The sequence below is a fragment of the Canis aureus genome, chromosome 13 (assembly GCF_053574225.1).
Source record: "Canis aureus isolate CA01 chromosome 13, VMU_Caureus_v.1.0, whole genome shotgun sequence".
NCBI lineage: Eukaryota > Metazoa > Chordata > Mammalia > Carnivora > Canidae > Canis > Canis aureus.
The window spans coordinates 67,877,960-67,894,072 of NC_135623.1; the positions used below are offsets into that span (position 1 = coordinate 67,877,960).

The 16,113-nt window shown below is 46.9% G+C and overlaps 1 protein-coding gene and 1 long non-coding RNA gene across 2 annotated transcripts in view; one reads left to right on the plus strand and one right to left on the minus strand.

Annotated features, from left to right (window-relative positions):
- Positions 1-4,137: 4,137 nt before the first annotated feature.
- LOC144282659 (uncharacterized) lies at positions 4,138-8,289 on the minus strand. The gene is made up of 2 exons (XR_013351158.1): positions 7,743-8,289; positions 4,138-6,025 (listed from the first exon to the last, which is right to left on the minus strand). It is a non-coding gene; the product is annotated as an uncharacterized LOC144282659 (long non-coding RNA).
- Positions 8,290-8,810: 521 nt separating this feature from the next.
- Positions 8,811-16,113, plus strand: part of KLHL2 (kelch like family member 2) — a 97,717-nt gene continuing 90,414 nt past the window's right edge. The window contains exon 1 of the mRNA XM_077846566.1: positions 8,811-8,972. Within this exon, the coding sequence (XP_077702692.1) occupies positions 8,947-8,972 (26 nt within the window). The 5' untranslated portion in view covers positions 8,811-8,946. The remainder of the gene's footprint in view (positions 8,973-16,113) is intronic.

Sequence of the window (16,113 nt, forward strand, 5' to 3'; positions counted from 1 at the left end):
AATTAATTGTTATAGAAATAAACTGCATGAAATATTCTGGTAGCTGACTCACGTGCATGTATGATAACTTCTTTAGGATAAACTCCTAGATGTGGAACTATTGTGTCACAGGATAAAGGTAATTTTTAGACCTTTTGATGCAAATGTAAGGCCTCCTTAATCAACGCCCCTTCTGAAACCTCCCAACCCCCAACTTGGTCTTTCCATTTTGGCGAGATAAATCTCAATAAAGTAATGCTCGCATATTTTATTCACTTATTAAAAAGCCTCAGTCTTCTAGCTTATTAGACCAATTTATAGACCACCCCACACCCAGGCCTTGGTAGGAGGGCTCCCCTGGGAAAGCATCTTGTTTTACGTGTCAAATCTCACCTATTATTTTTCAACTCCAGTTAGGGTAGACCTATAATTTTTGACAGGTCTACCATTTTTTTTGTTTTGTTTTGTTTTTTCCTTCCCTCTGTGAGGAAACTTCCCTTTTCTTCTCGATTGATGTAGATCTTACAGGCCCCCCCAAAGCCCAAATCAAATTGTACCTTCCCAAAAAGTGTTTCTAGGATAATCCAACCCATATTATCTTTACACTCATGAATCATATTCCCCTATAATTTTAGGTATGTATATCTCATTTCCTCAGGGTAGAAAAGCTGTTCTCAGGCAGGTTATTTTTTGAATCTGTCTCCAAAGTAAACACAGTGCTAGGTACTAAATCTTGAAAAGAACTGTAAAAGTGTGGAATGAGTTATTGGACAAGGTGCTGAAGTATACCCTGAATGCCTATAGAATTGGTCATACTCCCGTATAAAATTGGGTGAATGGCCTGGATGGGTCATCAAAGTGGCTTCTGCCATACTTCCTAATACTATGATTATAATTAGTTACTGATAAAATACAAGTAATTTTCAGCTAGTGTTTTGAAAGATGCCTCCCCTTACGTGCAAAAATTATCTTGTATGGAATCCAGCATAAGAAAAAAAAAATGCTGCGATGGTAATTTAATCACAGTGGCCCAAGTAGTTAGAGGTGGCCAATGGTATGGATTTTGAAAACAACATTAGTGAGACTTCACTGCATAAAGATATTTTTATTCAAGGCTTATAATATAAAATAGAACCAACGAATTTAAAAATTACCCTAGATACCGAACATTAAAAAAAAAAAAAAAAAACTTCAGTTCATTTAAAAATACTGAAATTATTTTCATTCCACCCCCCCAAAGTATGGTACTTCACTTTCCAAAAATATTACACATTCAAATAAACTGTAATTATGAACATATATAGCTTCCCACAGTTAGAACTTTAAAAATGGATTGTGCTAAATAAAATGCATGTTGCTGCAATATTTAAATATGCTTTAAAGTAAATCATTATAAGTAGGCATGTAATTACTATGGCTTTAGGAAGATTTAACCAAGAACAAAAACACAAGAGAATGAAATTTGAAATTTCAGCAGTTTTTGACCAACATAAAATGAACGGATATCCACCATAACTCAGCTCTTCTAGATCTTCCTCATGCCTGAGTTTTAAAGAGAAAGTGTTTTTGCAAGCAGTAACTGGAATGAAAAATTACAGAGAGAAAATGTAGAGAATCTAGAAATACTAAGATTTCCGGTAATGTAAATCCAATTAAGAGTGGAATTTTTTTTTTTTTACTGGAGAAGTAGTGACTTGGATCTTGTTCCTTAAAGCTTAGAGTGAAAACAGCATTTCCAAAAGTGTGTACATTTTGGTGAGAGGAGAGGCAAAAATCGTCTGTCATACTGAGACCCCATGGAGTATCTACCCCGCAAGATACTATTTAATCTAATGTAATGCATTAGCCAACCTTCTGATGTTCAGAATTTCCCCTGAAATCAGTACCAGTTAAAATCTTGGATGTACTGGCAACTGGCAGCCGGCTTTCCTGCCTGGGTTCCCCACAGCTACAGCAAGTTGGCAGAAAGACTTCCTTAGCAGCTGCTAATGGGCTGATGGTACCATACAGCATGATTCCACTTATGTAAAACAAATACAAACACATGTGTTTCTATATGCACCACATATGTACGTAACTGCGGGAAAAAAAATGTTTGAAAGGACATTCGTCACGGGGTTAACATGGGTCACCTCTGGGAAGGGTTGGGAAGTTTCACTTCACGGTCTGAATTTTTACAGTAAGAAGGTAATCATGTATTATTTGCCTAACAAAAAAAAATTAACAATTAAGAAATTAACGAGTTACAACACAGGGACGTCAACCTAGGCATAGCAAACTGTGGAGGGCAGGCAGGAGAGTTTACATCTGCTAACAGCGTAGCTCACCCCAGAAAGTTGCATTACCTGTTTGTTCAGGGTACAATAGCTCTCCGAGTGATCCTATCTTTGTACCGAGTGGCCTTGTCTTGGCTTATCTACAACTTCCTGCTGGACGTTTCACTTGGATGTCTTGCTATCACTGCAGACTCTGTAGGCCTAAAACCATACCCATTATCATTTGTCCCATGTGATTTTCTTCTTATCAATTCTATCACCATAGTCTCACATTCAGAACCCCCAGAAATTTGACTACTTCGTCTTCCTTTGCCTCCGTATCAAATAAGTCAACAAGTCATGCTTATTCCATCTTTTCCCTTTGGCCTTTCCTTTTCATTATAGCCCAGTACTCTACTTTGAGTTTTACCATCTCACGCATGAACGCTCGCGATTAGACAGTTTCCCAAAGGATTCTCTTGCTTTCAGTCTCTTCCATCTGTTATTAATTTTGCACATCAATGCCGGATTAAAATTCTTCCAGTAGAGTTTGTATTCTACTATCTGGCCAAACATACACACACAGGCAGGCAGACAGACATGCTCCTCCAATGCTTATCTACTTCATATAAAGCCGAAAGTTTATTCAAGGATCTCTAGAATCTGACCTTCACTTTAACATCTCGGCTTTATTTCTTATTACCCTAGTCTTCGAATCATTTGTTGTTTGAAGTCTTTCTTTACTGTCCAGGAACATACTCTGTTTTCTTACTGTGTGCCTTCCTAAGTGCTTGAGTCAATACTCATCTTATTTGCGAAGACCTCGTTGTCTGGTACTTTTGTTTAATTTGATTTAATATAGTGGATGTATTTCTTGTGTCTGGAGTTAATTACAAGTTTCCCTGAGGCAGAATTCTTGCCTTAAGCTTTTTCTTATTTCTACCTCTGCCCCCTAGCTCCCAACCTATCACATTGTATTCATCAAATAAATCATTCAATAAATGTTGGCCGGTTGACTGACTGAAATCAAAGTAAGTTTCTCTGTGCCTTCCTTATTCCTGGGGAGCATTAATTTTTTCCTTCCAAAAGTAAAAGGGAAGAAAAACTAATATATATTGTATAAAGGTGTTAAAATGCACATCGCATGAATCTTGAGTTAGAATATACATTCCTGGAGGCAAATGTGTTGGTTGGCAGCTACAGCAAATCATGCCAACTTGTTCATTCAATAGTACTTGTTGCATGCATACTACGTGCCAGAACTTTTCTAATCCCGCACACGGCAGGGACCAAACAGACTAAAATCTAGGTCTTCACGGAGCTTACATGTCAAGGGACAAGACAGACAATACATGAAATAACTCTGTAAAACACATAGTTTGTTAAACTGTGATTTACCAGTAAGTGCTTTGGGGAAAAATAAATCCGAAAAGGAGTTTAGGGAGTTTCAAGAGTACAAATGCAACTTAAAATAGGGTGCTCAGTGTTTTCCCTACCTGGCATAAAATAATTGATATGATACCTAAGTATAATACAATTAAGATTTTCTTGGATCAGTTTGCCTCAGGAAATATGACGAGGAATATTTTTCTTATGATTTAATTTTAGTTGGCTTTTAACAAAGACTTCAAAATGGCAGTTTAGGTTCATTTTTAGTTCAGTGAAGAATAGTTCTCATACATATGCAGCCTGGATTCAATTCTCTTTCTTGGGTTGGATTATTACCAAGATCTTAACAGGGAAAAATGAAGAAATATGGATGCTTCAGGAATTGACTAACCACTTATAGCCTGCATTAAACATGCTTTTCTGCATCCAGAAGCCGACTAGAACCAGATTAAGAACTAGAAAGGATTTCTTGGGAAAGGATCCTTACTTGCAAAAATAATTCCGAGACTTGGGCTGAGCTCAAATTTTTGGATTTATGTGGAAATTCAAGACTTATCTTTTCATATTACCATGTGAACAATTTGAGTAAATAACACAAACTCCCAGAGGTTTTGGTTTCAGAAAGTCTAGAGTTCAAGAATATTTTTCATCTATCAGCATTGTCCTTTACTTAAGTAAAGCATTCCTTTCCCAGTGTTATACAGTCATATCCCCATTAATGAAAAAGCTACATTTCAACATCACACTTTGTTATCAAAAATGCTGTGATTGAAATAATATAGAAGGCATTGAAACACATTCAGGGAGAAAGGAGAGTGGGGAATAGGGTGTGAAGATATTCTTTGGCTGAAATAATACCAAAATGAAGTTACCCCATTATAGTAAAGCTATTGTATTAGAGTGTAATCCACTAATGAGCCATTCGGTTAACTGACATTAGATAATTTCTAAGTTTTATTAGAGTTTTATTGGAGACCTGTAGCTGGGGAGGGTCTGAGGTGATAGATGTATTGATGCCAGAAGGAAAAAAACAAACAAACAAACAAAAGGAACAGAATGGGGAAAATGAGAATGCCAACAACAGATTATTTCACAATTTGGCTTAGGGTCTATGCTATTAACAGGCAGCTGTGATAGACCAAGTGTGGGTAGAAGTTGAGGTGTGCGTGTGCGTGTGCATGTGCGTGCGCATGGATAACTTGAGGTGAACGACGACGTGCTAGTAATGCTTCCTGTAATTTGTCAAGAATTTTTACTTGCTCTTTCTTTCCCCCAGATTTGCTGACTGTGTAGAGAGATGTTTAGTCTTGGATAAATCTCTAATGAGGTATTACATCACCAGATTACATAAATAGATAGCATAAAACTACATGCAAGTAAAAATAGATTAAGTAGATTTCCTTTTCCTAAAACAGCACAGAGAAACTGCTTATCTGATATACATTAAGGTGAAATCTATTTTTGGATACTTCCTGTACCAATTCCAACAGATTTCCAATTAAACTCTAGCAAACAATTTGCTTTTGTTTTCCCAGAAACCTCTGGTACAGGATAGTGGACAGGTGTGCTGTGCTGGAAGTAGGGTTGGTATCTTAAAGTCTACGAAAACAAGGAAGCATTTGCAGAGTAAACTGGAGTAATAAAAATGAAGGATTCCTTCAATTAAGGATTTTCTACTGGTCTGGAGCAGAAGACTCACATCACCCCATTTAACACCACAGAGCATGTAATAAATACCTTTAATGTATCGACAAATCCATTTGCTAAATAGAAAAATCTTGCAAGGATATTTTGAAATGCTTCATAATATATTATGTACACTCAGCTGCTTCCAAATCAAAAGAATAAAAGCGAAACTGATTTAAAATTAGAAAACAAATTAGAAAACAACTCAAGTAAATGCATTTTAGGATTGAAAAGAAGACTCTTTAGAAGGTCTCCATCTTCTTTAAAACTGTATTTTTGAGTAAGTGATGCTTTTCATACTTGCTATCTTTACACTGAAAGGAATTACAAGAACAGGATCTTATAGCTTTATACTCTTTGGTGAAATTAGGTCTTTTCTTTACACGAACTATTCTCAGTTCCCAGATTCTTGCCATGTGATATGTTTGTGCTTGTCACGTCGTGTCATGAGTCCACGGCAGCATCTGATTTCAACTCAATCTAAATAGTTAACATTTTCAAATTGCTTCAATATTCTTAGATGAGAGGTTGAATTGTGGGTTTAGCTCTTCCCCTTCTTTGCAAGGAATGGGCTCCGGGGCAGTGATTTGGATCAGAAACATGGACTGCCTTCGATCTACCTGGCGGCCACCACACGAGGCACTGATATGTGACTCTCAGGAAGGTTGGGCGGTATGACGGTTAAGAAGTACTCCTTCCCAGGCCATTTGTAAAGTCTAGACATTTAGAAATAGATATGAAAAAAAAATTTGGCTAGACACTTAGCATTCTAGGTGACCTGGATCCCTCAAGGAGCAGAGAATTATAATAGATACAAGTAATCCAGGGGAGGAGGTGAAAGGAGCTCTGGCTTGGAGTTGTGTGCCTTCTCAGACGGACACATCCTCCTCTGGGTGGGAATATACACAAGCAATAGATTTTTTTTTGGTTTGTTTTTTTCTTGAAAGAGTTCCTGAGATGGCTGATGAAACAGCCCTGCTCACTCAGCTTGCATGCAGAAGTCAGGTCAAAGTTTTGGTCAAACCTAAGTCAGGGTGTATCTCTTGGGTCTAGCACTCAAATCTCAACTCCTAGCTCAGCCATATATGACTGATAGTCATGGAAATGTGTAGAAGAATAATAATGACCATTTGTTAGTGCTTCCATTATACGCCTAGTGTCATACGCTTTACATAGACTATTTCATTTAATTCTTATAATGACCTGATAAAGTAGGAAGTTCTTTTTGGAATCTAGGGAAAAAAAAGACATCAACGAGAGAAATAACTTATTGTTTATGTCCTATTCATGGTGGATCAATAACGCCCACCGTGCCATGGAGAGGTTAGCGTGCGCTAGGGCATATTAAAGTGCTGACTTTTTCTGGAACGCTTCAGTAGGCCGCCAAGGCGCTTCTGGTCCTCCTCCTACCCCACCCACCGCTCCTTCTCTGTCTCCCTTGCTGATTTCTCTTCATCTTATCATCTTAATGTTGCAGTGCCCCAGGGATCATTTCTTGGTCCTGTTCTGTAGCTACAGCATCTAGGTGAGCTCAGCCAGTTCCAGGACTTTAAATGACATCTGTATGCTGACAAACTCTCCAGTTGCGTCCGCTCCAGATACATAAACCTAATTGTCTACACCTATCGCCACATGGGTGTTTAATCGACACTTCAAACCTAAGCATGTCTAAATCAGTTTACGAATACTTTCCTCCCTTGACCAAATCGGTTTCTGTCTCTACGATCTCAGTAAACGTGAAGTCCATTCTCCCAAGAGCCCAGATCAAAACCTTGGCGATCATCTTTGACTCTATCCTTTCTCTTCTACTCATATCGAACCTGTCAGCAAATACTGTTTGCTTTATCTTCTAAACAGGATCCGAATCTGACTTTGCTCCGTCACTCTGACTTTAGTCCGGGCCACCCTTATTTTTCCTTGCAGCCGGGCTAGTCTCCTTACTTGCTCTTACTTCCCTACATATACTGCTTATATAGCAACCAGCCCCATCTCCTGAAAAAAATAATTTAAAAATCTTGGACCTTTAAAAACATACACATAGATACAAATGAATGATGACCACCGTCATACATCCATAACTCAGCATCAAAAATCAACATCTGCCAATCTTTTCCCATCTATTCTGTACCCTCTTTTTTTTGGGAGGGGCTGTGTTATTTTATTTATTTATTTATTTATTTATTTATTTATTTATTTATTTATTTATTTTTAAAGATTTTATTTATTTATTTGAGAGCAAGTGAGCACAGAGAGAGAGAGAGAGAGAGGGCGAAGCAGACTCCCTGCTGAGCAGAGGGCCAGATGTGGGCTCGACCCCACCCCCCGGGGGTCATGACCTGAGCCAAAGGCAGCCCCTTAACGCAGGGAGCCCCCCAGGCGCCCCTCGGTGGAGTATTTTAAAACAAATGCCAGCAAAGGCGTCCTTTTAATTACCAGACTAAGCGGCTCGCAAGTTTAAGGTCGCGTCTGTTGCTGGTGGCAGCCCAGCGCGAGATGCCGGCCTTGGAGGCGCGGTGGCCCGTGGAACTGGCGCACGTGCTCTCGGACCCGCCGTCCCTCGCCGTGGCTGCGCGGCAGGTGCACCTGCAGGGCTGCGCCCCCAGGCCCCGCGTGGGCCCCCGGCAGGTGGGCAGCTGCGAGTCGGGGCGGCACACCTGGACGGCCACCTGCTGCCCCGCCGGGGGGCTCTGCTCGGGGCGTCTCCGCGGGCTCCCGCCCGGTCCTGGGGCCTCCCGGCGGCTGCGGCGGGCGCGTCCGCTCGGCCTCGGGGCAGGCGTCGCCGGCTGCTCTTCTACCGTCTAGACCGCCGGCGCCCCGGGCAGGCGGACCCGGCTTTGCCCGCGCTCCCCGCCCCCGAGCCTCGTCCGCGGGCCTCACCGCGCTGCTCCGCGGGCGCGGGGCCCGGGGCGCTCGGGGGCAGGTGGGCCCGTGGTGGTCGGGGGAGCCCCGGGGAGCCCCCCCCTCTCCCTGGGCCCGGGCTCCCGCCGAGGGTGCAGCGCGCGCCGGGCCTCCCCGCCGGGACGACGCCCTCCCGGTTCTCCAGCTCCGCCGCCCGTGACCCGCCCCGCCCGCCCCGGCCCCGGCCCCGGCCCCGGCCCCGGCTGCACCAGCACCAGCACCAGCACCGGCCCCGGCCCCGGCTGCACCAGCACCAGCACCAGCACCGGCGGCGGCTGCACGAGCGGCGGCTGCACCAGCACCGGCACCGGCACCGGCTGCACCAGCGGCGGCTGCACCAGCACCAGCACCGGCGGCGGCGGCGACGGCGGCGGGAGGAAGGGGAGGCGCCGGGGGAGGGTCCCGGGCCCGCGGGAGGCCGCAGCGCGTCCCGTCACGGCGTCGGCGCGGCCGGGCGAACCCGGAAGTGGCCGAGCCCGCCCTCCCGCCCGCCCCGCCCCGCCCCTCCCGCCGCCCGCAGTCCGGGAGCGCGGGGGCCGCGCAGCACACGGAGCGCGGGGCCGACGGGCCATGGCCGCGGGGGCCGCCGCAGGTGGTGGCGCGCGGTGAGGCGAGCGCGGCGCCCCCTCCGGGGCGGATGGACGGCGGCTGGGCGGGCGGGCGGAGCCGGCGTCCGCGGCTGGAATGGTGCTGGCGGCGGCGGTCGGTGCCTGCGTGCTGAAGCCCGAGAGGAGCCACCATGGAGACGCCGCCGCTGCCGCCCGCGTGAGTGAGCGGCCGGGCGGGCGGGCGGGCTCGGCGCTGCGGACAGGCGCGCCGCTGCGGCGCTGCTCGGGGCCGGGGCCGGGGCCGGGGCCGGGGCCGGCGGCGGGGCCGGCGGCGGGGGCGGGGGCTGCAGGAGCCGGGGCTGGGAGCTGGGGGCTGCGGGAGCTGGGAGCCGGGAGAACCGGGGGCCGGGAGCTGGGAGCTCCGGGAGCTGGGAGCCGGGAGCCGGGGGCTGCAGGAGCCGGGGCTGGGAGCTGGGAGCTCCGGGAGCTGCAGGAGCCGGGGCCGGGAGCTGGGAGCCCCGGGAGCTGGGAGCCGGGAGCTGGGGGCTGCAGGAGCCGGGGGCCGGGAGCCGGGAGCTCCGGGAGCTGGAGGAGCTGGGAGCTGGGGGCTGCAGGAGCCGGGGGCCGGGAGCCGGGAGCTCCGGGAGCTGGAGGAGCTGGGAGCTGGGGGCTGCAGGAACCGGGGGCTGCAGGAATGGGGGGCCGGGAGCCGGGAGCCCGGAGTCGGGAGCTGGGGGAGCCGGGGGCTGCGAGCCGGGAGCTCCGGGAACTGGGATCCCGGACCCGGGAGCTGGGGGCTGCAGGAGCCGGGGGCCGGGAGCTGGGGGCTCCGGGAGCTGGGGGAGCTGGGCGCTGGGGGCTGCAGGAACCGGGGGCTCCGGGAGCTGGGGGCTGCAGGAACCGGGAGCCCAGAGCCGGGAGCCCGGAGCCGCGAGCCGCGGGGCGTGACGAGGCGCGGAGCCCGCAGCCCCGAGCGGAAGGCGCCGACTGTCCGCGGGGCCCGGGCGCCCGGGGCGGGGTGCGGCGGGGAGGGGGCTGCGCCCGGGAGCCCGGAGGAGGAGGAGGAGGAGGGGGAGGAGGACCCCGGGGGTCCCGGGCCGACCGGCCGCGGGTTGCCCCCCCCGAGTGTCCGGCGCAGTGAGTACCGAGGAGCCTGGACCTCGCCCCGACCGGGCCCCGGCGGTCAGCGCTTGGCCCCTGCCCCGGGCGCTGCAGGACGCCGCGTGGGCCTGGGCCGGCTCCGGGGCAGCCGCCACCTGCCGGGTGCAGGGTCCCCCCGCTCGGTACCCACGGACGTCCAGGACACCTGCAGCACAAGCGCCTCCCGGAAAGAAGCAGCTTGAGCGATTCTCGTGCAACATGTTGAAGGTCTGCGTTATTCGGTCCAGTGCTGGGGTTTCTTGTTTGAAAGTGTTTGGTGCAAGTGCACGGTAAATCCCCAGGAGTTTTGAAAAGCTCAGTTTTGACTTGCCTTCGTCGGTTTGACCTGTAAAGGAGAAGAGCCCTCTGAGGGGGACTTCTCGGGCTGCAACAGACCTCACGCCTGGCCCGGGGAGCTTCGCCCGCAGCTGGGTCTGGGGCTCATGGGTTTTCACGTGGGTCTGGCAGCTTCACTCCGGGGCACTGGAACCGCACCAGCCTCTCGTGGGTATTTGGCAGACTTCCAGCCAGAATATGGGTATCTGGCTTAGGCCGAATAATTTTTTTGATGTCGAGTCCTTTCAGGAGAGCTCATAGGATCCCGGAACTACAATTTCTAAAAGTGCCTTATAGGATTTTTAGCTTGAGTGGAACAGGTCACGGGGATCCGAGGAGCAGACGGCGAGGCCGATGAGCTGACCCTCCCGGGCTGGAGGAGGCAAGGCTCAGCTGCCTGCCCATCACTGTGGCTGTGAGGGCTTTGTCCTCCGGTCATGTTCTGCGGCAGCTTGGGGAGAGCTCCCGAACCCCCAGGAAGCGTGATGGTGGATTGTTAGCATCAGCAGCGTGACTCCAGCACCAGCACATGGGTTCTGAGCTCAGAGGCCGTGAAGGCAGGAAACGCTACCTGTATACAGGCAACACCAGACACACAGAGTGTGCCTACCACCTAGGCACGTTATCTGTAGTAAAGCTGCCCCCTTAATAGCCATTTCCTGCAGTCCCAATTTACTTTTGGAGCAGAGGGAACTACAGGGAAGAGCAGGGGCTCTTAGAATGCAGGTGAAAAAAAGGGTGTGGACATTAGGCAGGCTCTGGAGGGAAGAAGTAGAGACCTAAAACGTGATTTAAATAGACATCATTGAAAATGAAACAGAGGTGTGCCTGCAGATATTGATAAACTGAATCTAGGACAGATCAGTTAATCCTCGTTTTGGCACCTGGCGCAATTCTTTGATATCGAGACTCCATCCATAATGCTGGAACAATGACAGGCTGAGTTGTAAAGGAAAGCTAGGAATGCCAGCAGGGAGGAAAGAATTGTGAAAACTTCTTGTAATCATGGATGGCTAATGTTGGTAAGACTTCTTCAGGTTTATGTTCACTTAATCCTACGGACAAATAGGGTTTATTGTCATTTGGTCTGTAGAGGACTAACCCTCAGTCCAGAGTTTGTTAGAATCAGAAATAGTTCTCCTTCCTACCCCTTGGCCTATTTGCCTCCACTCCCATCAGCTCACTTTTCCCTTCCACACTGAATCATGGGTGCTGTGTTTGAGAATTGCGAGGCAGGGTCTTTGGGAAGGAGCTTTATTGGGCGCCGCTGGGCTAGGGCCTGGTACATGGAGGCAGTGGAAGTTATGGGGAGGTCTCAGCTTTTCATAAGGTTAGATTTTTAGTCTGAGCTTTAAGGCAAAGAACGATGTTTGGTGTGGACTTAATATGCCTTGGGTGGTGTGGTTTAGAAGCAGGGACTCAGATCCTCTTTGGGCGAGTGTCCGTTAATTCATTAATTCTGCAAATAGTTGAATGCCTGTCTCTACCTGGCGCTGTGTAGGAGCTTATGCTCGTGCTGGTTTTGTAACAGCCAGTTTTATATTGTTTTCTAATCCCACCTTGCTGCCCACCTGTTAACACATTGTCTTTGAGGAGTAGAGGTGCCCCAGTTCCTTTGGGATAGACTTGTTGAAATTAGGTTTTGATCTCTTGTACTGTTTCCACACTCTTTCACTCTTTGCCTCCTAGTTCTCCTCATCTTTTTTGATTATCATATTGTCATTGGGCTTCATATCTCTGCGTATTGTTTTTTTTGCATCCTACATGTGGCATTTAGATTCTCTTGCATGTTGGAGCCTGAGTGATATGAAGATGATGGGACATTTGCCTCTGATCAAACCTGAAGGTGTGTGACTAAAAATTAGATGTGGGCTAGTACAGGGAATTTAGGTGGAAAACTGAGCTGTGCAGCCCTGACCTCAGGAATGTTTCGCACTTTCTAGCGGGTTTTTGTAATTATTAAGGGAAGACGGAGGTCTAGCGTGGAGTGCATCCCTTGGACACCCCTCACTGAATAGTTGTTTCTTAGCCCTCGTTTTCTTACTGGTTCCTTTTTCACAAGTTGGCTTTCTCTCTACAAGCCTTACATTTTGCTTTTCCTTCACAGAACTAAGCAAACACGCCTCAGATACAACCATATCTTGGATCACTGATTCCACATCACTGGAGACTCTTGGCATCAGAGTTGTTCAAGCGTAGGCAGACAAACATCTTGTTGACTGTGTTCTAAGGGATTTAGACAGCAGAAGATGGGTTGAATTAGAGCAGAGGTTTTCAGAATTTTGGATTTCACTGACCTGTGAAGTTAAAAGAAAAAAAACTGAGGTCCGACACAGAAATGCTAAGTTTTTTGTTTTGCCCAGTAGAAAGAAAAATATCGATAAAATAATTATCAACCATCACTGTCTTTTGGTAAAAGAAAGGACATTTTGGTGTCTCTTCCCCAATACAGAGAAGGACATTATCTCAGACTAAAAGACAGTCCTTAAAATGATTAGTTTAGTTTTATGAAAACTTACTACACTTTCTGTATTTTGTCACAGACCAGTAAAAAGTTCACTGAAGTCTGACGTTTGTGATCCACTGGACTGGATGACCTTTAATGTTCTTTCTAATTTTAAGGTTCAATTTCTGTGAATTTGGAACCTTGACATGGGTTACCCCAATATTCACTGGTCTATCTTTTATGGCACATTGGAATGTATTCTTGTTTTTGTTTAAATAGACCGGACTGTAAATTGAGCTGCTATCAGATCACAGGTGAATCTCCTCAGTGACAAAGATGTCTAAAATATTTAGGAGCAATGATGACTGACAAGGTAATGTTGAGAGAAGATATGGATCAATGTGTGTTGAGGGAAGTTTTATGTAAGGAAAATTGTGGAGTGTATATGGGAACTTGAGAGGTGGATTCTGGAAATAGGTAAGATTTCTGCAGTAGTCTTAAAATTTTCTGATGCTGGGAAATCACTCATCCCCCTCCCACTAAATAGCCCCAAACCTTGTTTGTGATCTGTACTTCCTAAGGCACACAGTAGGCACTCAGTAATATCAGGAAGTGTGCTTTCGTGAAGGTGACTTTAAGTTTACTCATCTGGGGCTATAATGGAACTGCATCAGGAGTGTTTATGAAAATAATTAAGATCATGCTGTTTAAATAGGCAGGGATATGAGACAGAGAATGAAAATTGCTTTTCATATGCTTATCTGTAGAATTATTCAGAATTCCAAATGTATTTACTGTGTATAATAAGGTTGTGCAGGTGGTTCCTTTGTAATCATTGGTTGCTTACTATGACCAGGCTCTGGGGATATCTCAGAAAACAAAGTCCTTTTCCTCGGGGTTGACACTGATAGCGAACAAATTGTAGTGCGTGGGTCAATATAGTTTGTGTGTCGTGTGCTTTACTGTTTTACGCTTCAGACTATTGACATTTGCTCAGGTATTTTTTTTTGACCAGTTCTTTTCTCTGATCCTGCCTTGAAAAACAAGCCCTCGCTTTCCATGCCACTACTTTTTTCTTGGTTTCCTCCTGTAGTTTTTAGGTTGCTAAATGCGATTTACCTTGATCTCATTTACTCTTGTCAACACCCTTAGAGCGGAGATCTCTGTTATCTTTTTTCAGGTGGTGAATTACTTTTCATAGGTCATCAAGTGGAGGCGAAGTTGGGACCCTCCTCTCGTTGATCACTTCTTTCTGTCTCACATGGCTTCTCTTCTGTTACTCTTTGTTGGCAGTGGCTGCTGCTCACAGATCCAGGTCTTGGCCAGTTCTTTTTAATCAACTATTAATCCCTAAATTGTGGCTCCATCTGTATCTTATGCTTGGACTCTGGATCTGTGCTTCGGTCTTAAGATTTTCAGCTTCTCACAGAACATCTACTCTTAGCTTGTATCTCGGATCCAGCTTGTCTGAAACTGAGTTCTCAAACTGACTTCCGTTTATAACGTCTGCATGTATTCGATGGAATAATCATTCTTCTGGTCCCAGGGACCCAAAGCCTTGGAATGGTCTTTGATTCCCCTCTCTCGTCATCCTCCGCAGCTTATCAGCTCCCAGGAACAGGAGAGTCCTGGTTTCAAGTGTCCATTCTGACTACTACTATTCTGATGAACAGATTTCATCCCTTGATACCTGCATTTTTTTCCCCTCCTACCTTTTCTCCTATTAACCTCTATGTGTTCTTTCCTCACCTTTCAGTCCATCTACTATTTTGACCCCAACAGTCACATCAAATGACTTACCAAACCAGTTATCTCAACCAGATGATCCGAACCACCTGTCATTTTGGCCAAATCTTATAGGATGTTCAAAATCAGTCTGTGCTTTTGACCTCCTAAACTGCCCTATCACAAGGCCAGAGTCTCCAGCCTTTCCTGTCGCGCCCCCCCAGTTAAAACAACTTGGAATTCTTCCAACGCCCACTGGGAACCCTCTTCCTTCACAAAAGTCTTCCTTCTTTACTCCAGTTCATTCCAGCTGCTCTTTGCATTCCCACAGTATCCGTAACCCATAATCTTGCACTTGTGTACTGACTTGTGCCATTCCCTGGTGGTTTCAGATGTGCCTCCCCAGTTAGATGGTAACTGGAGAGGTTCCCTGCGCTCAGCCTCCTTTACATCCGTCGCTGCTTACGTTCGGGCGCGCGGCCGGCGTCCAGGCAGCGCTTACCTGCTTGATTTATTAACAGTGGTGGTTGTCTGGAGTGTTGCTAGTAACTTTTGATTGAATGTTGCAATTAAAAATGAGGAAGGCCAATCAATAAAATCCATAAAAATCTATCTCTATATTCAGTTTAGCGCCTAACCTCAACATTTTTCTTCTTAGCTCTGTATTTTCCTTCATAGGGTATTTAGTGCTCGTACAAGCTTCCTGAGGCAAGTGGGTGAGGTGTTATTGTCTTTGGCTTTTCTGTTGCATTTCGTATTAGGCATATTTGTGGAATAACAAAACCTTGCTTTATAAGTTAACAGTCTGAAGCCCAGAGAGGCCAAGGGCCTATACCCAAGGTCACTTGGTTAGTGTTTGGCAGGGGCACAGCCGCAGCTGAGGTCTTCCAGCTGATTCTGGTCCTCTTCGAGTGCCTTTCATTCAGGTGTTAGAAAATGTAGCCTAGTCAACGGAATTGTTGGATCAAATTGCTGTGCCTATTCCTAGCTAAGTGCTGGTAACACTAGGAAAAGTGGCCAAGGAAAGGCCAGAAAAATGAGTTGATAAGAGACATGGAAGTGTTTGAAATGGGTCATCAAGCTCCTTCTCCCCGTTTTAGCACATCGTAAGTGCCCCGGGCTGACGGTGCTGGGCTAACTGTTGATGGCATCTTCTTTAAGCTGAGATTGATCTTGCATAAGGCTTACTTTTACCCTGGTCCCTTTCCTGGGAATAGTCCCTGCCAGGGACAAAAAGTGCCTGATTGTGCTGTTTGTCATGTAGGTGGGAGGGAGAGAGGGAGAGAGAGCGGAGTGGAACTGAAGCAGAGCTTTTTACAGCTCTATTGTTCTACTATCAGAGAGCAATTATATTCCGACTTCCATCAACCTCTCTGCCTCAGACATCCCGCCACCTCCTCCTGCCAGCGCTTCCCCACGCTTAGCATAAAGCCGCAAGACTGGATGGGGGGGGGGGGGGGTTACCTCCCCTGTCCTCCAGTAGGTTCAGTGCTGTGCTCTCATTGCTGATCCATTTTGGGAAAACTGGGCGTTTCCAGCTTTTCCGGCTCGGAGAAATCTGAAACAACTTGTGGCAACACACGTACTCTACTAATGTATTCAGTGGCATTCCTTTTTATTGTCATCATGCAAGGTCATTACAGTATCACGGCCTGTATTCTCTGTGCCGTTCGTCTTACCCTCGTGACTTACAACTGGAAGTCATGAGCGT